The following is a 22,586-nucleotide window of genomic DNA, read 5'->3' as shown; positions in this document are numbered from 1 at the left end:
CTGCTTCTTATCAAATAGCCTGTCTTTTAAAGGTAATGGGGTGTCCCATGGCAGATGTTAGGCTATGCTGTGAGGTGGGGGAGGAATGCTCTGTTGCTTCCCACTTACAGTATCAATAAATTACTTCTATTAACTTTGAATTTCTATGCTCAGCTTCAAGCTGGACTTTCCCTGTTTCAGATATTTAAGGAAAATACAAATAATTTGATTGGTTTGATGATGGGTAACACTGCTGCTTTGATAGGATGGCAGGTAGCTATGGCTGCTGCCTTCCCATTTAGCTGGTATGGTTTTAAAAAACTAATATATGTCAATCAGGGTTCAGCTCTGAGACAGGCATGCTAACAGAAGGTAACGTGACAATGTTGGATGGTGATATTCCTCCTATAAGAGCAGCCTTCAAGGACAAGGAGGTTGTCCAGAGGTGCAGCCCGGCTCCCCACAGCTGTGCATGGTGGGAGGACATGAGGCAGCTATCGTAAGCCAAAACTAGATAGATTCAGACTGAATGTAAGGAGTAGATCAGATTGCTCAGAGAGGTTGTGGCGTTTCCACCCATGAAGGTTTCCAAAACCCACCTGGAGCAACTGGTCTGGCCCCAGGGCTGACCCTGCTCTGAGCAGGTTGGTCTGAGGACCTCTTGAGGTCCCTTCCAAACTGAATTAGTTTCCTTTGCGAAAAAAAAAAACAAACCCACCACATTATGCTGCAGAAAAGTGTCTTATAGCAGTTTTGGATTGACTGTATAGATTTGGGCTGTTAAATTTACTAGTGGGAGTTTTATGATAGGCATCCTAAGAATATGTATTGACCCCCACCTTAAAAGCAGAATTTAGTACTCGAGTGAAGTCCTTGTAGATGCATTTTGTCTTTTGCCTTAAGAAGCAAAAGTAACATTGTCTTGTTTTGTTGTAGTTTGTTGATTTTTTTAATTAAAATTATTATTTTTAAGTAAAAGTAAAAGAAAGTAAAATCTAACTCATTATTAGGCATGAGCAATTCCCAGCCTGGGCCTGGATGAATTATTATCGTTGTTGTTATTATTAGAGTAATAGTAAAATGCTGAAAAAAAACTGGAGATTTATCAAATATTCAAGACAGACATGTGACCATACACCTTGTAGGCCGGAAATGGGTTCTTAGTATTTTAATATGCAAAGTTGCAGGGTGTTACTTTGGCACTTGCCTCATTTTGCTTATTTTGAAATTATAAGTCTTAGCACGTGCTCAGCTCTTTAGTATACTCCAATCTGTGGGCTGTCTTGTGCCATTGATTTTAGGCAAACTACCTTATGTTCTTAGTAGGGAAAATTATTGATTGGGGTAAAAAAAAAAAAAAATTAAAAAAATGAGGTCAGTGGTGTGACATGGCTTGTTAAGGGATGTGGTTTTCATATTAAGCCAGTTGGGTAGCACTTCCCAAAACCTTTGCAAGTCAACTCTTAATGTAGATGTTAACCAAACTAACATGTCAAATACACTTCCATGCAATGTACAGTTGCCTGTTCTGCTGTTTGGTTGATATGTGCTGTCATCTCCATTGGACTTCATGTTTGCTTTTTTTTTTTTTTAAATAAACAAAATCCATTTGACTGAGATGATGCTACAAGTTTGAATTTTTGGTCTTGCAGTGATGTGTAGTTGGCAAACAGCCTTGTTCCTTTCTGAAACTAGTATCATCAGGACTTAAAAGGGACATGGAGCCTTTGTTTAAAAAAGGGAAAAAAACTTACTTGTAGCAGTTTTCTGGTGACCACTGTAGGTTTGTTTCCAAAAAGTGAAAGCTGGTCTCAGAATTATTTAATTTTGGTAGCTAGGGCTGGATTAATCTGCTCACTATTTTCAATGCTCATTCCACTGTGGTTTATTTTGGGTCATTTAATTTCAACAAGGCTTGATCTGTTTACAGCACTTTCTATAGTAGCATGACGGGGCCACACAGCTCTTTTAAAGTACATTCATTGCTAACCAGGAACGCAAAAAAACTAGTAAATGAGGCACAGACATTAATAAATTTGGAGAGGACAGTACATTTTTGTATGGGTGGATTATTTTGGAAAGTTTTCTGAAATAACCAATCTTTTGTGCACTGTGGATTGATTTGCAGAGCTTGAAGAGATTTTATATAGTAGCTGTGTGCTTTCAGAGGTGGTAGTGGAGGGCTGGCTGAAGGCCCTTCCAGGCTTAAGGTACTTCAAAAGCCACTGGGCTTGAGAGTTGCTCTTAATCCTTATTTGAAGAGCACTTTTGTTTCCAAAGGTAGATATTTCTGTCAGGTTTGATAGAAATAGTCTGATCAAATGGTTTGAGTTGATTTTGCTGCGTTAATTTTCAGATTTGCTGTATGAACCATTCATACACAAAATAGATTTAGATCTCAGTTAAAGATGTCTTAATCAGTTGGCCTCATGAGCCAACACAAAAGCATATGCTCATTGCCTGCATTGAACACACTCCAGTTTAACATTATGAGGGAGATGACCTTGTTGCCCATGAATGGAAGAGCTAGCCTTCTTCTGTGTCCATCAGATCACGACCATATGTGTTTCTGCTCATGCCAGATGACAGAGTAACATTCCTTCTCTGTACTTTGTTAAACCAGACACCATTAGTCCTCCCACACCAAAAGTCAAAAGGAAGGCACAATGTCCTGAAAAGGGCTGCATCTACACTAGCTCATTTGAAGCAGCACCAAGAAGTACTTCTGAGTGCTGAGATTTTTTCTTAAATTTTCAGCTTTCTTGAACTCTTCTGGGCTCCACCATTTAGCATATTCCCAAGCATCAGCCAGGCACATTTCAGGAAAGGGCTGTTCTCAATAGTTTTAATAGTGCGGAAATAGCTGTTTGCATTCCCGTAGGCCTTGTTGCAGCAGAACCTTCCTGGACATGTTTAACTTACTCCTGTGTAGGTGGTCATTACATCCTTCCAGCAGATTAGAGGCAGAATCAGCAGTGTTTTGGTGTCTGAGTCAAAAGTGTAACATTAACACTGCTGTTCTGGGAGATTAGAAGCATATGGAAGGTTTTGTAGCAGCATGTGTGTGCATATGCATACACAATCAGTGTACATGTCTACCATGTGATGTTCTTGCATAGGGATCTTAATATTTTCTTGGCTGTAAGAGGATATTCCTGCCTGGCTACAAACTGTAAAGGCCTTGTGCCAGTGAATGGAAAGTTTAAAAAGCACTTTTCAAAAAGTCTCACAGTCTTACCTTCTACAAGTTGAGTGTGTGAAATGCAGATTGACTACTAATGCTTTAGGTCCACTGGTCACAGGTTTTAAAATTGTGTGACTGTTTGTGAGCCGTGTCATCATGGAGCTTCTGATCTCAACAGTCCTGCTCTGCACCTGCACAACCCACTGGAGCACCATACGGTTTCCCTTTCTGGGAGAAAACATATCAGCACATCTTACACTGCTCTACCTACATTTTGTCAGCAGGCACTACTTGTAGAGGTGTGCTCCAAGTCCATCTCCTCCAACACAAGTCACCTCAGGAGCAGCTGTCCATCCATCTTTTTACTGACTCCTCTTGTCTCTTAACTGTCTAAAAACTGCTTTCAAGCTGATCAGGAGCTCTCGTTTTGCTGTGTACCTTCAGATTTAGCTCCATGCACTGTGGCTAAATTTAGGCTGCAAAAGTACCAACTTGACTTCTTTTATACTTGAATGGAAATAGTGGAAAGTTGTGCTGATGTAGTAAAAACAGGAGGCCAGAAAGCAGTGAACTGTAATAAGGGTGAACATACAAGAGAACATGAGCAAAAAGTGCCCACTTTAGAACCTTACTGCCATGAACACAGAGTCATTCTTTTAATGTGCTTAAAAGCTGCATTTCTTTTGAAGAAAGTTTAAATCTGTTATCTATAATGCAATGTAATTTACAAAAATATTTATGTTACTGTAACACCAGATACTCTAGCCAAGATACTGTTAGAGACAGTTCAGGCAGACTAGGTAATACTCTGAGTATTATTTCTATAGCTCTAATCTGTACTTAACAATGAAAATGCTGTTTCAAAGCCTTCCTCTTTTTTCTCATGACCAGTAGCCTTAATGATCAATCAGAGCTAGTGGGCTGAGGCAGAGCTCAAAGCCACCAGCTCCTCCCAGCTTGCTACATAGTTCCCAGGAAACACCCTGTATTTCATTAGGTTTTGCTTAATTTGTGGTGTAATATTTTGCTCAGAGGCATTAAACAATCATCAAAAGCAGCAGACCAATTGGTATTACTTCTTTCACCAGGGTCGTTGTACAAGGGAGAACTGCAAGTACCTTCACCCACCGACACATTTAAAAACTCAACTGGAAATCAATGGCAGGAACAACTTAATCCAACAAAAAACTGCAGCAGCAATGCTTGCCCAGCAAATGCAGTTCATGTTTCCAGGGACACCACTACAGCCAGTGGTAAGTATATATCTCTGATGGTATTATTGGTAAGTAAAGTTGAAGACCATATTGGCCTGCAAAAGTTCTCTAAGCGAGTATCAATAAAAATAGTCCCCATCTGTTGACTTAAGGAATTGCTGAGATGCTAGAGATACGTTCATTTATATTTACATTTGAAGATAGAGTGTTGCTGTATTGGTATTTTTTTATCCCACTCTAATTTGCCTTTTTATTTTTCTCTGTTATATTTTTTTCCTTCAAGCAGTTCACATCAGGTTTAGCCTAGTTTTGCAAGGTTTTACATGCAGTCTTTCTGGACATGAAAATGTGAATAATAATAATAATAATAATAATAATGATAATAATAATAATAATAATAATGATAATTCGGTAGTAAGCTATTTGAGTAGGAATGCAAAGTTTCTCAGGAGACTATGGGTTTGACATAGACTTTAATTTAATCTCAGTACCAGGAGCAAAGGTTAGTGTCATTCTGGGTTGCATTTTCTTGCTCTCTTGAAATGTGTTGTGTCCCAGAACAAGACTGAATTGCTGGTGCATGCACTTCACAAACTCAGCATTTTATCTGAGGCGTATGGTACCTGGGACACTTCAAATCCAGAAAGGGACATAAAACTTAGAGTCTTGCAGGCATGAGCAGTGTCCTTGGATATACATGAAAATGATCAATAGCTCTGGGCTGCTTTTGAGGTTGAGCTGCCCTCATAATACCAGACTTCCAAAGCATGGCTAGGCAAGTAATCTGATTTAAATTTTTCACACATGGCTGCTAATAATGCTTTCTTAATCTGAACACATGGTATAGAGGCACTGGAGTGGGATTTCTTTCTCTAACTTGAGGCATCTTGAGTGTTGGCATCAACTTAACCCTGGGCTTCTGATGTCCGTGTATAGTTTGTCAGAAGAAACAGGCACTTCTAATTCCAATTTGCTTTGCTTGTTTTAGGTGTCTGCATTTGGATTAGATTATTTGGTTTTTTAAAGTTCCTTTGTTTTACCATGGGCTGTCACAGGACCCAGGTGTAAGCATGTCAGAGGAAGTAATTTGTATTTGGTCACAGGAAGTTCATCCCAGATGCCTTTTTGAAAGTGTGTTTTTAGAGTTGAAACATCTGCTGTAAGGTGGGAGGCATGAACAAAAATTGGGTGTCAGGAATCCTTGAATTTTTGGTACATGTTCATCAAAATGTATCTTGGTATATTGGCATCATATGTTTGGTATTTCCTGGTTTTTTTACTGCTTGAGTTTCACAAAAAACGTTTTCATGAAGTAATACATTTCACCTCTTGATATTATGAAGAAAAAAAAAAGTAAATGCTGAAATTATACTTTTTTATTCTCATCCATTTCATCATTTGAACTTTACAGTTTCATTGACGTAATGCCTTCTGTACTGATTGCTGTAATAAAAAAGATGGGTTTTATTTCTCTGTCCTCCAAAAATTGCCAGATTAAGATGACTCAGCCTTGACTAAATGGATAAAAAGTGAAAGAAAATTCCACAGAAGTCATTTGACATGTGGATTTATTATTAAAATTATAGCTCATATAAAGCTGTTCTTTATATTTTACATAGCATGTATTGTTCGAACGTAGTTGAACTGTTGTTTCATATAAATGTTCGTTATTATGCTCTAAAGAATTTAGCTTGTGCTTGGCATATCCACCATGCTGTTTGATATGAAGCAGTTTTGACCTCTGATAAAACCAGAGCATTACTCACTTTTAACTGTCTAGGGCAGGTAGATATCATTTCCAGACAGCTGGGTATCCTGGTTAGTCTACTCTTCAAAGAATCTTTTTGGTACTAACTCATATTAATTTACAATTTAGTAATTGGTTCCAAAAGAAAAAAAAACAACAAACAAACAAACAAAACCCAAAACCAAATGAACAAACAAAACCCCAGCTAACCTAATCACAAAAACCAAGCAGTTAGAAATAAACCTTCTAGCTCTTACGTTTTTTCTTGTTTATTTTCTATTTACTGTGCATGGGTGGTTTCCCTTCTCCAACAACAGGCCACCTTGAGACGAAAGATGGTCCTCCTTCATTAGGTATTTTTTAAGTATTTCCCAAGTGTTCTGCTATTGTTAATTTCTAGCTGCTGGTTTATTTAGGAACGTAAGTTTTTACAAAGCCAATCTGAGATTGGTCCTGTTTTCCTGCATAGTTTTTCCTCATTCATAATCATAGCTCTCCAGGGTAAATGTCAGCTCTGCAGAACTAAAGCGCTTTCAAGGTCTGACCATGGTGATGTTTTGCCTCCACCCCACCCATAGAGCGGGTGGTAACAAACCCACCATTCTGCCTTGGTAGTGCTGCATTTAAGCATCACACAAGTGCTCTTTCTTCTGGTCATAACTTCACTGACTCACTCTAGGAAGGAATTAAATAGATTTTTTAGACCTGTATCATTCCTTCCAATCAAATTTTTTTTTTGTAAGATGAACTCTAGCTAAGCCTGAATAATCCCTTTCTAAATATTGTGTCCAGCTGAGATTATAATATTTATTCTGCTTGCCACTGGTGACAGCTGAGCACACAAACATTTGCAAAGGTGAGGTTTTTCAATATGTGAGCCATAGTAGCACATATAATTGCAGGAGGTGGCAAAATACAGCATGGCAACAGATGGAAGTTACATGCCATGTTAATTATATATACTCTTATTAGAAATATGGCTTTAATACAGTTAATAATACTTCACCCATGAAGTCTGGTACTTTGAAAAATAGCCAGTTTTCTCATGGAAAAACAAAGTTACTGAGAAAAAGCAATAATGTCTCTATTATTTCTACTTTTGGATGCATAAAGAAGCCTGCAAAATAAGCTGGACCTCCATAGAGATTTGGGTTCAAAGTATGACTCCTTTTGCATTGGCAGCCTCTTTTCCAAGAAGAGAGCTATAAAGTGCATTTCTTAGTATGCTGCTGGAATGTGTTACGTGATTAAAAGAAGAGAGGATGTTGTATGTTTTGCCAGCTGTTTGACATTTTTTGATTAAGAAAAATCAATCAGTGCCAGAAAGAACTCACAAAAGACAACTAATAAGCTCTTGATGGAAGGGGTTGGGTTTATTTTAAATCTTGGTCTGTGTTTTCGTTTTGCAGCCCACATTTCCGGTGGGTCCCACAATAGGAACAAACACGGCTATTAGCTTTGCTCCTTACCTAACGCCAGTAACACCAGGAGTTGGCTTAGTCCCGACTGAGATCCTACCCACACCACCCGTCATTGTTCCTGGAAGTCCACCGGTTTCAGTCCCTGGTTCAACTGCTACCCAGAAACTCCTCAGGACTGATAAGCTGGAGGTACTGTAGACACTGCCGTGACTAGAATTACAATCCTCTCTTAGGCTCTCTGAAGGATCCTGGAGGGAAAATCTCTGTTGTTTTAGATACCATGCTTAACTTTAGTTACTACAAAAAAAGAAACCCCAAAACCTTGTAACCAGGCAGTTCAGTGGTAGTTAAGTACTGTTATTTTTAAAGCAGTTGACTCAAGTTTAGTACACAGAGATCAATATAAATCTTCATCTTTCATGAAGTTAATCTCCTCCAAAATACTTCAAGTGTGCATGCCTGTAAAGGTGTGCCTTGATGAAGTATCTAACAAGCACATTTTTATTGCAGCATTAATTCTGTCGCAGTTTTTATGCATTGATATTAGGGAAATTTTATAGCATTATGGATCAATATTAGGGGAATGGTGTACCACTTCAGCCTTGAGCTACAAATGGAGATGTGGAATGTTACCAACCCTGCAGCAGGCTGAAGGGGCAAGCCCCCAGCTATGTGCAGAACCTGCCCACGGCTGGGCTCAGGGCAAGCTCTGATCCAAGCACACAAGAAAGCCAAATGGCTCTTTCCAGAAATTAATATCCTTTCCCAAAAGTCTTAAGTGCCAGCATCTAGAGCACGTTTCTTCTTGGGAAAATCAGTGTGTTCATTCTGCCCTGTTTTGAAAATTATTTTTACGGAGGCTCTGCATTTTGTTTGTGGACTCTCTAAAAAATGCAGCGTGTCTGATGCACATCTTCCCCGGGCCTCAGTGAGAGGAGCTCCTTCCCTACCAGTGGAGCTGCAAGAGTAGGAAGTGTGGTCAGAAAGGGACTGAATATTTTGGGATTCCCAATTAGTTTTGTAAGGGCGGTTACTTCACTAAGTACCCTGCCTCGCTGTTTCCTAGGTGGGAAAAAGGAGAGGCAGTTGGGAACGCTTTTGTTGAATGTCAAGTTCATTTAGGTCTGTCTTTTGGGGGTGCAGGGCTCTCTCTGCCCTTCCGCATGGCGCCGAGCTCCTCCCCTGCAAACACGTGTTGTTTTGCACGTAGGTGTGCAGGGAGTTCCAGCGGGGAAACTGTGCGCGTGGAGAGACTGATTGCCGCTTTGCGCACCCGGCAGACAGCACAATGATTGACACAAACGACAACACCGTAACCGTGTGTATGGATTACATAAAAGGTCGTTGCATGAGGGAGAAATGCAAGTATTTTCACCCTCCTGCACATTTGCAGGCCAAAATCAAAGCGGCGCAACACCAAGCCAACCAGGCTGCGGTGGCAGCCCAGGCAGCTGCGGCAGCTGCGACTGTGATGGTAAGTGCTGGCATATATGGCTGCCTTTTTTTTTTTTTGTGGACAGAAGCTCTTTGATGCCTATTTTGCTTCAATTTAATGTTATTTGCTTATAGTTTATTTTCTCTTTTGCCTCTTTTTTATTTTATTTTATTTTTATTTTCTTGGTAAAATACAAAACTTTATAAAATTACTACTGTTGCTTGATGGGAGGAAGCACTTTTTTTTCTTTATGCCCTTATTTTAGTGCTGTGTTTCTATCCAAGACAGTGAAGCAAATGACACTCTATACCACTTCTGTTCTCTGCCTTAATTATATGTTGAATTGGCATTTCATATTTCCAAACAGAAACAAAACTGATAAGCTTTAACATACCCTGGAAAACAGGGGGCACATACGCTGTTTTAGCTCTTGGATGACGGATGTACATGTGGAAATCTGGAAGAAAAGGAAGAAAAGCAAAAAGAGAGCTTTTGCCTCAGAGATCAGCAGTAGAAAAGAAACGTACTAAGATTCAGTTCACCCCACCTTAGATGCCAGACAATTAGGTATCTGAGCCTAGCCTAGCCACCTTGGTCTCACTTCATAGATGTTGGGGGAAAATCAGCAAGTTCATCTGATCTACTATTAGTGCCTGTCTGAGAATGAGAAAGAGCTGCCCTTTGTAGATGCAACACCTGTCCCTGCTGACTGAAAATAGTTTACTATATCTTGTTGAACTTTGATTAGATAAATCTCATGCCTAGAGACTTTTCTTGTTTTTCCCATTGTCATGGGCAAGCTGCTTTGATTACGGCATCTAAAAGTAGTAAACTAAATGGGAATAATTAAGGAAGAGCATAGTAGCTACAGGCAGAAAAAAAGAGATTGAGGGCTTTCTATTTTCAGATATTCTAAGCTCTTGCTTAAAACTGTTCAAACAAGTCAGCCCATCCATTTATCAGTATTGGATTTCTCTTATGGTTGCTACCAGGAAAGTTGATAACTTTAAATAGAATGGTATTGATAAAGTTACATAAATTGAGGATGCAGGGTCTGACTAGGGAGACCAAACTGCTGGCAGCAAATCAAAGAATCATTGTCCTCATTGCTGGCATTGGACAAATAATTAAGCAGATGTGGTTTGTGGACTTGTGGGCAGTGCATACAATAGTTATAGGCAATGCAGTTATTCTCTGGGTTAAAAGCCTACCAGAAACACAATACAGTACAGTATATAACGACCCCAAGCTATTGTATTCAGCAAATTAGCAAAGACCGGACATTTTGAGGGACAAAATGTAAGACATGCAAGAAAGTAAACCTCCAAACAGAAGAACATTTCTTAAGGTTTTAGTATTCTTTCTCTTCCTGTATCCCCAGTCTCTGTTTCAGATTGCATGATTTTTAGTTAAACTTTCCTGTGCTTGCAGAAATGTAATACTATCTGGAAATTAAAGAAGATATATTTTAAAAAAAAAACAAACATCACTCTAATTAGCTTCTATTGTGCAATATTTCTTGTCCATTTAGATAATGTAAAATTTCTAGGCAATTTAGTAATGAAGAAAGGAGAAAGAGGATTATTTTAATTTTTTTTTGTGCTTCAGTGGTTGGATATATATCCTCTGATTTTAAATAAGCTATAATTGGAGTTGCATTAGCTTCAAAGCAAGATGAAGCATCTTTGGAAACAGAACTGAAGTGTTAGCATTCTAATGACACAGGAGAAGAAGGCAGGAACCTGTAATTCAGAGTTACTTTTTACAGAAAGGATCCAGAGGGTGCTCGTATAGGTGAGCGTTGTGGGTAGGGTTAGAGCACTGTAGGCAGAGCTCATAAGACCACTGAAGGTCAGTTATTTCTGCATTCTGGGACCTTCAGAAAATGCCCTATCTGCATTTCTGTACATTGAAGTTTAGGAGTTTTTAGTCAGACATCTTAGTTGACCTCATCATTTGAAATAAAAAGAAAGGGGAAAGACACTGCAAAAGGGGCTATAGACCATGTACAGCTAAAATGTTAGAAGACAGTGTCATCTATCATTCTACTCAGGGAGCTCCAAATATTCATGTGGTGTGTCAGAGAGCATAAAAAGTCACTGAAGGATGTACAGCCTAAATGGAAATATGAACTTATAGCTGGTGTTGGAAAGAATCTCTGGGGATTGCCTAGTACAATCCCCCTGCTCAAGCAGAGTGTGCTAGAACTGATTGCCCAGGACATGCCTAGTTGGCTTTTGAAAGTCTCCAAGGGTGGAGCCCATACTAAATACATTTGTCTATATGGATGAAATGGGAGACAGTTTTGAAAACCTTTCTGTAGTCAAGAGAAACAACATCCGTTGCTCTCCCCTCACCCACCAAACCAGTCTCACTGTAGAAGTCTGTCAGGTTGGTTAAGCACAGTTTCTCCTTTATAAATCTATGTTGAATACTCCCTGCTGCACCTTTTTGGCTTTCATGTGTTTGGAGATGGTTTTCAGGAGAATTTGCTTGATCGCTTTCCCAAGGACTGACCAACGTGTCATTCCTCAGACCTTCCTTCTTGCCCTTTGTGAAGACAGGAGTGTTACTCACTTTCTTGCAGGCTTCAGAAACTTTGCACAGTTGCAGGGAACTTTCAAAGATAATGAAGAGCAGCCTTGCAGAGACGTTATCCAGCTCCCTCAGCACCTGTTGGTGCATCCTGTCAGGTTCTATCGGTTTATGTACATCCAGTGTGTTTGAATGTTCCCTAGCCTCAATCTCCTCCTCCAAGGGTAAATCTTCTTCACTTTGGACTTTTCCACTGGCCTGAAGACCAGTCTTACCAGTAAAGACTGAGGTGTAGAAGATGTTCAGTACCTCAGCCTTTTCCATGTCCTGTGTCACCAGGTCACCTGCTCTTTTCAGCAGCAGACCCACATTTTCTCTAGTCTTCCTTTTTTAGCTGATATACTTGAAGAAGCCCTTCTTGTTGCCTTTTGCATCCCTTCACAGATGCAACTTCAAGGGGTCCTTGGCTCTCTTAACCCATCCCTGCATTCTCAGGCTGTGTCCCTGTTCCTCCTGAGACATCTGTCTCTGCTTCCACCTCTTATGTGCTTTTCTGCTTGCATTTGAGTTTAGGCAGTTGCTCCTTGCACAGCTATGCAGACCTCCACTGGATGTATCTTGCTGATATTCCAGGAGACATTATACCATACCAGTGTGACGTGCGGCGGAGAAATACTATACCTCAATATGTTTGATCATTTTTTAAAATTATCTTTATTTCCTTTCTATAGCATTTTCCTCTCCAGTCCGTAGCTATTGATTTTTTTTCAGTTGTTAGTTATGTAAGAGATCGATTGTTGAGCAGATTACCTGATGGAAAAGAAAGAGGCAAAGGAGGTTTTATTATCAGGACAAAATGAAAGAAAAAAATGAAGGTGGAACAGAAAAATGGACAGACATTCTGAAAGCCTGAAAAGAGGGGGAGACTACAAGGAAACAAGGTTAATGGGCAGGTCTAGAAACAGATCAAGTTAAAGCCTTCAGGCTGGGAAAACTGTGAGACAGACCTTGATGTGGAAGATGAAGGGAAAGCCAAAGAGCAAAAAGCTTCAAAAATAGAGAGATGAAGTTAAGAAAAGCATGGACAAGTGGAGAGAGGCAATTATAAACACAGAGATAATAAGTTAACAAGTGAGATCAGACAAGATCTGCATTTGGATAATAAAGGTAGTTAATTGAAATGCTTTACTCTTAATGATGTTGATTTGAATTTGTGGACTTCATCATTGCATAATGCAGAGTTCAGTTGTAGTGCTTCACCTTTGTGTAGACTTCCATCCATGGTGGATGCAGAGTGGGTTGGAGGCTGTGCCCCGTGCAGACAGAGTGATGTACCCCATGTGAGGTACCACACATCAGCTGCACAGCTTAGACACAAGAAGGCCCTCCAGATCCTCACTTTGCATCAGGTGTTTCTTGTTGTGTCCGAGTCCTGGACCCAGACAGATGAGCAAGTCCTGTAGATCAGGGTATGTAATCTGGAAGTGTGCTGAAGGAGAGATGGGGAGGGCTTTGGGCAGCCTTATGGAGTGTAGGTGCAACAGAGCCAGGAACAGGGCATAGCAAAGCAAGGGTTATCCTGTAAAATATCCTGTTGGCACTAGCTGATTTTGTGACTGTAAGCTCTTGGTAGGCATTTTGTGCCTTGTGCTTTTCGTTTTTTCCACTTTTATTTCCTATTTCCACATACTGATGTCAAGATAGGCATAATGTAGTTTGCATATCCTAAAAAGAGCTAAATGTCAGCCTGTGTTTAAAAAAAGAAAGTAAAAATTCTGATTTCAAGTTAAATCTTCCTTTCCTTTTTGAGGGTTTATAAGAATTATTTACACTATAATTTGAAAGTAATATTTTATGTGAAAACATTTTTTACAGAATGCCATTGTATCAGCCATAAGTTTGATCTTATTATGGAAGTATGCTTATATGTTTATGCCTATGTACTATGCCTAAATCTTTTATTTTAAAAATTAATAATGCTGGACTAGTATCATAATTCATACATTAATGTTCACTTATGAACTGAGGGCAGTATTTTTGCTCCCTGAACCTGAAGCTAGTACTGAAGGTTGCAGCAGAATTTAGAAATTATGTTTTAAATTCTCAAAGACTTTTTTCCCTCTCAATGTAATGTGGTAAGTTCTGAGGAAAAAAAAAATCTACAGAAATGACCCAGCTGTAGGGGGAAAAAAAGGAATTAATGATAAGTTAGTGTAACTAGACATACTACTTATTCTGCTTTGTATTGGCAAAGGAGAACCTCTCTCATTATTGAACCCCAAATCTATTGAATAACTCACTTCTCATAACTAAAAACACCCTCACCTGGCAAGCACTGATGTTAATAGCATTTGTAACGCATTACAACTTTCACTAGTGCTTTGTATCTGAAAACGTAGCCTTCCAAATTGATTTTTCCGCTTTGAAATGTGACTTAACTAACTTATCAGGAATTCTTATAGGCATATCCTTACAATTTTCTGCATCTCTGTGAAGTGTTTATATGATGCTTAATAGTGTCTGCAAGCTGCTGTTTTACTCAACTTTCCTGAATTTCAAACATCTATATTTTACTCTCTTATATGCTTTTAACTAAGGTATAGTAGATGCATTTTTGCTTCGGTACTAATTCGAAATGTAATATCCATTTCTTTAGAAGACATTTTTGTTGTTGTGCATGCCTAGTGTTTTGTATGTTGTATATTGCATTCAGAATATTTTTTTCCTTCTCACCTATCCACAAATGCAATGCCGTTCCCATGATGCACCTCTGCTTGCTGTTTACCTGTATGTTAATTCGCTTGAATCCCATTGGCCCACTGCCATCATGTGCTCGCTGCCTGTTATTAAAAGACTCAGTCGACTGCCAAAGCAATGAAGCGACCTCTCGAAGCAACTGTAGACCTGGTACTTTGACCTTTCACCTTTTGCTTTGCATGTAGCTTTTTATTTTTGTTGTTGTTTTGGGTTTTGGTTTTTTGGTTGGTTGTTTTTGTTTTGTTTTGCTTTGTTTTCTCTCAGAGAAGCAACTAATGAAATTTGTATCGCTTTACTTTCAAACATCAACCGGAAATGATTTCACATACTTGTTAATTTACCAGAAAGTCTATTTATCCATCTCATTCTCATATGTAATAAACACAGATGATTTAGTTTGGTTCCTAACATGGTTTCATTTTTTTAAATGTCCTCTCATGAGAAGTCGAATTGAGATAAAACTGCTTCTGTAATTGAAAACACTTAACGTAATCCATTAATCTGTATAATATTAGGAAACGATATTTAAATTTAAAACAGAAAATACTTGGCAATGAAACACAAGTGGTTTTTTCTCCCTCTGATATTTGAAAACCTATTTAAAGGCAATGCCATTTTTGTTGCTTTAAAGGCCTTTCTTTTCAGTAGTTGTGCTGCTACAGTTTTAGGTTAATAGTACCACGCTTTTGCTACCAGTAACAAAATTTCACTCATTTTACATTGCTGTGCTTTAAGTTAATATGCATGGCGAGGCATCTTTAGCTGCTTTAAAAAATAATAAGTTTTTGTATTTATGTATATGTTATGGACAACCTCTTAAAAACGATGCCATTGTAACTAACTTCCTTATTTACAGGCCTTTCCTCCTGGTGTTCTTCACCCTTTACCAAAGAGACAAGCACTTGAAAAAAGCAATGGTGCCAGTGCCGTTTTCAATCCCAGTGTCTTGCACTATCAACAGGCTCTTGCCAATGCTCAATTGCAGCAACATGCAGCGTTTATCCCAACAGGTATGTTGAACCCACATCCAACCAGTTTTGTGTTCCCCAGGGTAGCCTCCAGGTCAGGCAGTTGCACTTAGCAGAAGGTTTTGCTATGCTCCCTGCCCTGCTTGAGGTGGAGTCTGCACAGATACTTACACGGTATTTAAATTCCTCCTGCAAGGTACGAGATTTCAAGCAGAAATTTCAACATGCCGTTAGGCTGCTTTTCGCTTTCATAGCCTCGTTCATCCCTGTCCACAGTTTGGCCCTTTTTTTCTACCTTAAATTGGATGTATTTTGACTTTTATCCACCAGCTCTCTCCAAGGAGACAAGAGGGCAAAGTCTCACAGACAAAAATGTTGGGAACAGCTTTAGAGATGCCAGGGGAAGCGTGCTGAGGTGCATCCTCCTGCTCCCCCGGGTGCTCTGAGGATTCCCCCAGCCGTGCCCAAGTGGAGCAAGAAGGGGAGCACCAGTCATGACCATCCCATCCATGCCTGCCTGGAAGCACTGGCAAACGCCATCGCTCCCCGCAGCCGTGCTAAAGGGCTTTGAGGCATTGGATGTGTTTTCATGGTTTTCATTTTGGATCACCACCAGTACTGCATTTGCAGCTAATAGCTGGTGATATCATTCCTCATGGGGGTGATCTGAAGATGAGCGAATGTGATTTGCATTTCAGTGCTCAGAACTCTGTAAAAATCCAGAGATGGCTTGAGCTGCACTGTGGCATTTGGCAGGGCTTCCTTCCCCTTAACACTGCGAGAGAAACCACATGCTAGGTGCTCATGTAAGCAATAACAACATAACCCTCTCTGTTATCTCAGTCATCCCCACTCCAGACTTCCCAAAGGTAAACATCCTGCCTAATGAATTCTGTGATTTCATTTGTAATTACCAAATTACATCTTTTAGTATCGGAATGTTAGCAAGTGTGAACTTCCAGAATCATTTGAAACTATGTGTTTGCAAATGCACTTGACATTTCAGCTACGTTATTTTAGTTTATGGAAATAATGTCGGTTAAACAAGGAATGAAGCACAACACATCATGATTTCCCTATCTATCAGCATTCCCATATGTTTTTTAAGATAAAAACAAACACAGATGGCTTTGACTTTGTGAAATTTTGCTATAAGGCCTGAGTAACAACCTTGGAGCCTGCCCCTGTATTTATAATAGTAAGTTAGAGCATGCTGTATTTTTAGCACATTGGTGCACCAGAATATCTGTGGCAGAAAACATACTGACGTTTATGGGAGTGTTTGACAAAATAACTAAATTGAAAAACTGCCTACTTGGACATGAATGGAAGACTGCCCTGTGCTTACAAACATACAGAAGTTTCCAGAAATTTATTTTACTTTGTAACCCTGAGAATTTGCAGTATGATATGCATTATCCCTTCTCTGAAGCACTCCCTTTCAGGGCTTCTCACTAGTATGTGCAATTGCCAAGGATTTTAAATTAAGTATGGAAAATACAGTAGTTTAACCCATTCTCAGTGAAATAGCATTTGGATATTTTCCAGACTTTTGGAGTGCTCATGCTTCCTTAAGTAGCTCATTCATTGTGCTTTTTGTTGTCCATCCCACTTTCCAGCTAATGGTTGTAATTACAGTTTTATCTTACAAATGTCTGATGGTAGGAAGGGTGAATCTTGGAACCAAACCTTAATGGCCAGGTTGTTGGCAAGCCCCAAAACACGTGCATGAAAACAAGAAGAAACAGAGGGCTAACATGGCGGGTGGAGCCCAAGCTCAGACTGGAAAACTTTTCTCACAGTGCTGAACCTTCTCCTCATAGTGAACACCATCAGCACCTAGAAGGATGTCAGAGAGAGAAGTGGGGTGCGGGGGAGGTTAGGAAATCAGAACCCCAACTATATAAGTGGGTGTCATGAGCTTTTCCTTAACTATGTCCAATATTCCCCTGTTTCCTGGGGAAGCTGGGTCTGGTGGGTGTAAGGACTGTCATGCCACCCAGGACTGAGGAGCATTGCATGATGTTATCTGTTGGATTTTTTAAATTATGTGATATTTTCTGAACTGGTATGATTTTCAAATGTGTTCCGTGTGTGTGCGTGTGTTAAGTTAAAATTTAAGACAAGTTTTGCTGCTGGAATATATATAAAACTTAATTGTTTTATATAACTTCTCTGCTTTCTTAACCACTCTCCTAATAAAAAATGTGGGGCTTGATTTAGCATGGCTTGCCTCCAAAGTTCTGCACTTTGTTTCACATCAGTTTGATTGCTTTGTCACCTCCTCCTTATTGTTTGGTGAATGATCTTAAAAACAACAGATCGTTTCTCTCTTCCATTGCTGTTTGTTAGTGTTTCTATAGCCTCTAGAGGAGGAACTTTGTGTATTCTCCGGGGACTGTTCTTTGGTAAGGTCATTCATGGTTACACTGCTATTGCGAGAGTCTGGGAAGGGGCTGCAGTAGTAATTAAGCAGTAATACAGGAAGGATATTTGTCTTTGCATCAAATATGCATCTCTGTGGGACTAGTCTCCTTAACTGCTCTCCTCCACCACCTTACTATATGCACGATACTGAAAACACACTGGTTTGTTCTTAATTTCTTCTTCCCAGGCACCAAAATTGAACTGCAGCAGTTGAGCAGTCTTCCCAGAGAGTCTCAGAAGTGTGCTGAGAGCTTTTTGCAAATCATTACAGACTTCGAGTTGTTTAACTTGGGGACTAGTTCCAGCAGTGTGTTGTTTGGTCAGAAGCACCTCTCCACCTTAGGTGTTGTGTTAAGAACAAATACATTAAGATAACACACAAGTTTTGCAAAGCCCCTGCAGAAATGTATTCTGTTTTAACTTCTTTCTCCTCTGCACATCAAAAAGTTGGTGAACGTTGGTCTGCACAGTGTTGAGTTGAGCTACACAATGTGTTCTAAAATCCCCAAATAAAGTGATAGTTAACCAGAGACCTTTCTAAAAACTTCTGAAAACGAAAACTTGTTGGTGCAAAAGTGAAAAGCTAAAAGTACTAAATTAAAAAGTTTATGATGTACCTTGTTTTTACACATAAACATATGCCAAAAGTCACACAGTGTGCTAAGGTTCAGTAAGAACATAATCACCTTTTTTGTGTTAAAGCAAAACCATGAATGACCTTACAGTTTCATTTGACTAACTTACTTCTCTGTGGGTGTGCTTGAATCTCACTTTGAATGTTAACTCTAAACAGCTAACCTGTTTCTTCCCTTTATCCACTTTTTTCACCTATCATTGCATGACACACAGGGTCAGTTTTGTGCATGACACCCGCTACCAGTATTGGTAGGTTCCAAATTTCTTTATTGATCTCTTTTTGTACTGTATATGATGTATATTCACTTGTTTCAAAAATCCTAGGCAAGATTTAGACAATTACTAGAATTGAAGGTTCGCTTGTCCTTTTGGTTGACTTTGCAGATCTGTAGATGAAAGCTGCAGTTTAGATGTGCTGTCACCTGCTATAACAACTACACTGCAAAAGCTCAATACCATGAATTCCAGTCTGTTTTTCCGTTTTCAAAGTTTTATTTACCTTTATATTTTATATTGTCTAGTACTATAAAATAATGAAATACTGGGAAAAGCCAGCGAATTTCATCAGTGTTTTAAAGTTTCATAGTGGTGTGCCTATTTCTCCTTTTTGCTGTGTGTTAGAAAGTTTTATCAGCGTTTCCCAGAAATGCCTACTTTGATCGACAAAGGTTCTGATGAAACCCAGTATCTTAATCTTGTCCCTCTTTAAAATGTATATTTTCAGCTCCAAAGTAATATTTTGGGCATGCAAAAATGGAAGTCCAATGCAACAACCTCTGAGAAAGAAGAGTAATCTTTCTTTTATTCTGTAGCCCTGTTCCAGTGATATTTTTCTAAATTTTTATTTTTTTTTTCTGGGAGTACTCAGTTTTAATATCAAGCCTTTAAAATATCAAGTTAGTAATTCTACCATGAAGATGCTGATTAAAATGCATTCTTAAAATGAGCAAAAGTAGCAACTTCCACAAAATCAACCCTGCTTTTTAAAATCAAACGAAGTAGTATTTAAATCAGGAAAATTATTATCATCCTTCTTCTAATTTTTGCCTCCAAGCGGATGGTAATTTAACTCTGATAAAGTCTAACAGTTATGCAGTGCTAGTAGAAAAAAATGCTTAAATTGGATTATAAAGGAAGACAGCGAGTATCTGGCTTACTTCAAAATGAAGATACATGAAAATAATCTGGGTTTTAATTGTGTTTAAAAATTAAGATAAACATCAGTTTCTTGCCCAGTACAAGCCACAGCAGAATTTTACTTTGGAGTGCTTTATGTGCCTACTGGGAGAAGACAAGCTGCCCACCTAACAAATTCCCGAGTAACGGGAGAGGTAGAGGCCTCCTCTTTGCACAAGTCAATCCTCCTCTTAAGAGTTAACGCCAGTGTTTCCGATGGTCCTTGCACGCTTTTTTTTTCTGGGAATCGCCGATTGTGTTGACAACCTTCCTTTAATTGTACTTGTAATAAGCTATTTTCCCTCTTTTTTTTTTTTTTTGTTTTTTTTTTTTTTGATGGTCCTTGCACGCTTTTTTTTTCTGGGAATCGCCGATTGTGTTGACAACCTTCCTTTAATTGTACTTGTAATAAGCTATTTTCCCTCTTTTTTTTTTTTCTTTCGTTTTGTTTTGTTTTGTTCCCTTTTGTTTTTGATTCCTCCGCCACGCTTTCTCGCTTTGCTCTGTGATTGCATGCCATCTGCCGGTTTAACCCATGACGATGGCTTGCCCGCTCTTGATATTCACCATGCCAAAAATACCACTTCTCTTACCATAATGCTGCACCCTCCTGTTCATTGCTTCCATGGTTCCCCTCCTGAAAGTACCCATGATGCACAACGCTACGGCCGCCACTGTCTCTGCAGCAACAACTCCTGCAACAAGTGTTCCCTTCGCCGCAACAGCCACAGCAAATCAGGTTTGCTCCTTTTAAAGCTTTCTTTCACAAGATCCCGAACTCTAAATGAGTGCTGAGATTTTTTTATTTATTTATTTTATTTTATTTTAAACAAAAAAAATTCTCCCGGAGAATTTTTTTTTTTTTCTGTGTTTACCCCATCAAATTTTACTTTTATTTTTAAGTCGTTTATAGCAAGTGTTTGTGGGACAGGTTGCACTTATTTAGAGTTAACATTTGTTGCAAATAATGATGTAGCTGTGTTTTGTGTTGCAATGTTTGTACCTAATTACTGTGTAATTAACCCAGCTGGAGTTAGAACCACTGTAGCACTGGACTACTCACAAAAGTCTGTTATTAACTCCTAAGTTCAAAAGGAAGAGCATCACAGGTTTCAAACATTCAGGTGTGTTAACGGAGCCTTCTCCATGCAGTGTGTGGAAGTGCCTCATTTGTAAGCATGAAAGCTGTCTAAAATCCCAAGCAGGACAAGGTAGCTGGAAAAAAAAAAAAAAAAAGAAAAAAGAAACAAGCAAACCAAAAAAATTATGTCTTCTGTAAATGCTAGTGATCAAAACAGCACTCCAGATATTTGTGAGTATGCCTGCTCTAAGTTTGAAAGTGTATCTTTAACCTGGGAATTACATTTCCCTGAGGAAGGACATAGTTACAGAGAACCCCTCGGGTTATTGGCAGGGGCAGGCAAGAAAGATGATACTTTCTCCTTTTCTTCTGTTGTTTGTTATGTTAATGGCAGTTTTCATTTCGGTAGGGTTTCCGCCTCCTCCCGTAGGACCTGATTCCCAGGGAAGACCTATCTGTTGCAGCTCAAAGTGTGTGGCTCTGACACTCCTCCTTTGGAGCTAGAGAGATTCCCACCAGAGATAGGTTTGCACAGCTGTTGGGTTGCTCTGGCATTTCTGTTGCTTCAGGACCATGCTCAGGCACTTCCACCTGGGAGCTGTTTTCCCTCAGAGTCTGAGAGGTCAAACTGAGGAGGGAGCAAGCAGATTTGCTCACCAAGTGAAAGCTAAGGGCTTTGTCCCCATCACCTTTCCTTGTGTTGCTCCTGTCCAGTCCCACAAGAGTAGACAGAGTAGAAACACTCGCCTGTTGATTCATTCTCCTCCACCTGCCAAGGAAGTACAAAGAAATCAGTGAAAATGTTTTGCTTGATAGTGTTATATCAGCAGATTGGTTTTGTTGCTTGTTTGTTGTTTTTTTTTACTGTTGGTCCCTAAACTATTTAAGTATCCCATGGAAAAACAGAAGTTGCCTCAAGAGTTTATTTATATTAATTTAGGAAATATATACTACCTCTGAAATACACTCTACTTTCTTAAAGAAACACAAACCAGCCCTTTCTTTATTTTTTTGAAAGGCTTGTTTGCCAGCATTGTGGTGTTTGTTCTTCTAGAGTTTTCATCAGAAGGGGGTTGTCATTTTGTGTGTTCTTTCCTGAGAGCTAGTTTGTTTTAATGAAAAAATGCTTGGGACAAGGAGGAAAGTGCAGCAGGAAAGTGGTGCGTTTCACTGTCCTCCCCAGAACAGCATCTGCAGCAGAAAATTGTTTGGTGTTATCCAGTGTAGTTTTCGGATCCCAAAGAAGTGACAGAGGGACTCAAAGGTGCCAAGAACTATGAGAAAACGGAGTGGTTTGGGGAGGGGGTGGGCTGGGGACCCTTTCCAGTGCTGGAGTGCCTCCAGGGCAGCTCCACCATCAGCTCCCCTGAGCGCCAGAGGGGCTGACTGTGGCTGAAATAAATACATGTACACTTACAATAGATCAGTAAGCAGACTTCTTTTTTTTTCTTTCCTTTAGTTAATGGGAAAACTTTTGCACAGTAACTAGTGCCACTGGGGAGATGTAAGTGTGCCTTCATGCACTTGCACAACTAGCAGGACAGTAGGCAGAGCCCCTCCTTCCCCAGTGCAGATTGTGTTTGCTTTGGAGGAGTACATAATCGTAAATTTAACAGGACTTGTTGAGGTGTATTTATTGAGTCGCATATATTTGTGTGTGCTTGTATGCATGTAACTCCATGCTGAAATGAAAAAGCAGTTTAACGCAGGGATGGGTTTGCACTTGTTTAGCTTCAGCCATTTGGAAGTTTGGCATCCATTCATCTGCTTTTCTACAAGTCCATGAGAGGGCAAGGTAAATTGCCCTTGGAGTGTCCTGCCTCTTTCTTTTTGTTGCATAAGGAGCACAGGTGCACAACTGAAGCTCTGCACCACGAGGAGGAGATGGGTCCCACCTCAGCAGCTTTTCTCATTGACTTCTGTAGCATGTGCCATCACTGTCTTTTTTTCCTCTTGCTCCTGTCTTTGTTTTAGTCCTTGCAAATCTTTAAAGTCTGCTGTAAAAATCTGTGTATTTGAGAGTAGG

General features: G+C 39.5%; 1 protein-coding gene across 3 annotated transcripts in view; it reads left to right on the top strand.

The window, feature by feature from the left end:
• The window catches only part of MBNL2 (muscleblind-like splicing regulator 2), a 72,189-nt gene that overhangs the window by 32,817 nt on the left and 16,786 nt on the right, over window positions 1-22,586 (top strand). Inside the window, exons 2-8 of one of the 3 annotated variants that reach the window (XM_010006337.1) lie at window positions 4,252-4,416; window positions 7,534-7,734; window positions 8,756-9,019; window positions 14,369-14,422; window positions 15,129-15,282; window positions 18,517-18,552; window positions 20,124-20,218. In XM_010006337.1, coding sequence (XP_010004639.1) covers window positions 4,252-4,416; window positions 7,534-7,734; window positions 8,756-9,019; window positions 14,369-14,422; window positions 15,129-15,282; window positions 18,517-18,552; window positions 20,124-20,218 — 969 coding nt within the window. The remainder of the gene's footprint in view (window positions 1-4,251; window positions 4,417-7,533; window positions 7,735-8,755; window positions 9,020-14,368; window positions 14,423-15,128; window positions 15,283-18,516; window positions 18,553-20,123; window positions 20,219-22,586) is intronic. The other 2 variants (XM_010006339.1, XM_010006338.1) reach the window with 2 other exon arrangements.

This window comes from Chaetura pelagica, unplaced genomic scaffold (assembly GCF_000747805.2).
Source record: "Chaetura pelagica isolate M959 unplaced genomic scaffold, ChaPel_1.0 scaffold29, whole genome shotgun sequence".
NCBI lineage: Eukaryota > Metazoa > Chordata > Aves > Apodiformes > Apodidae > Chaetura > Chaetura pelagica.
The sequence above is the reverse complement of the archived record's forward strand: the minus strand, read 5'-3'. Positions and strand labels throughout refer to the sequence as shown.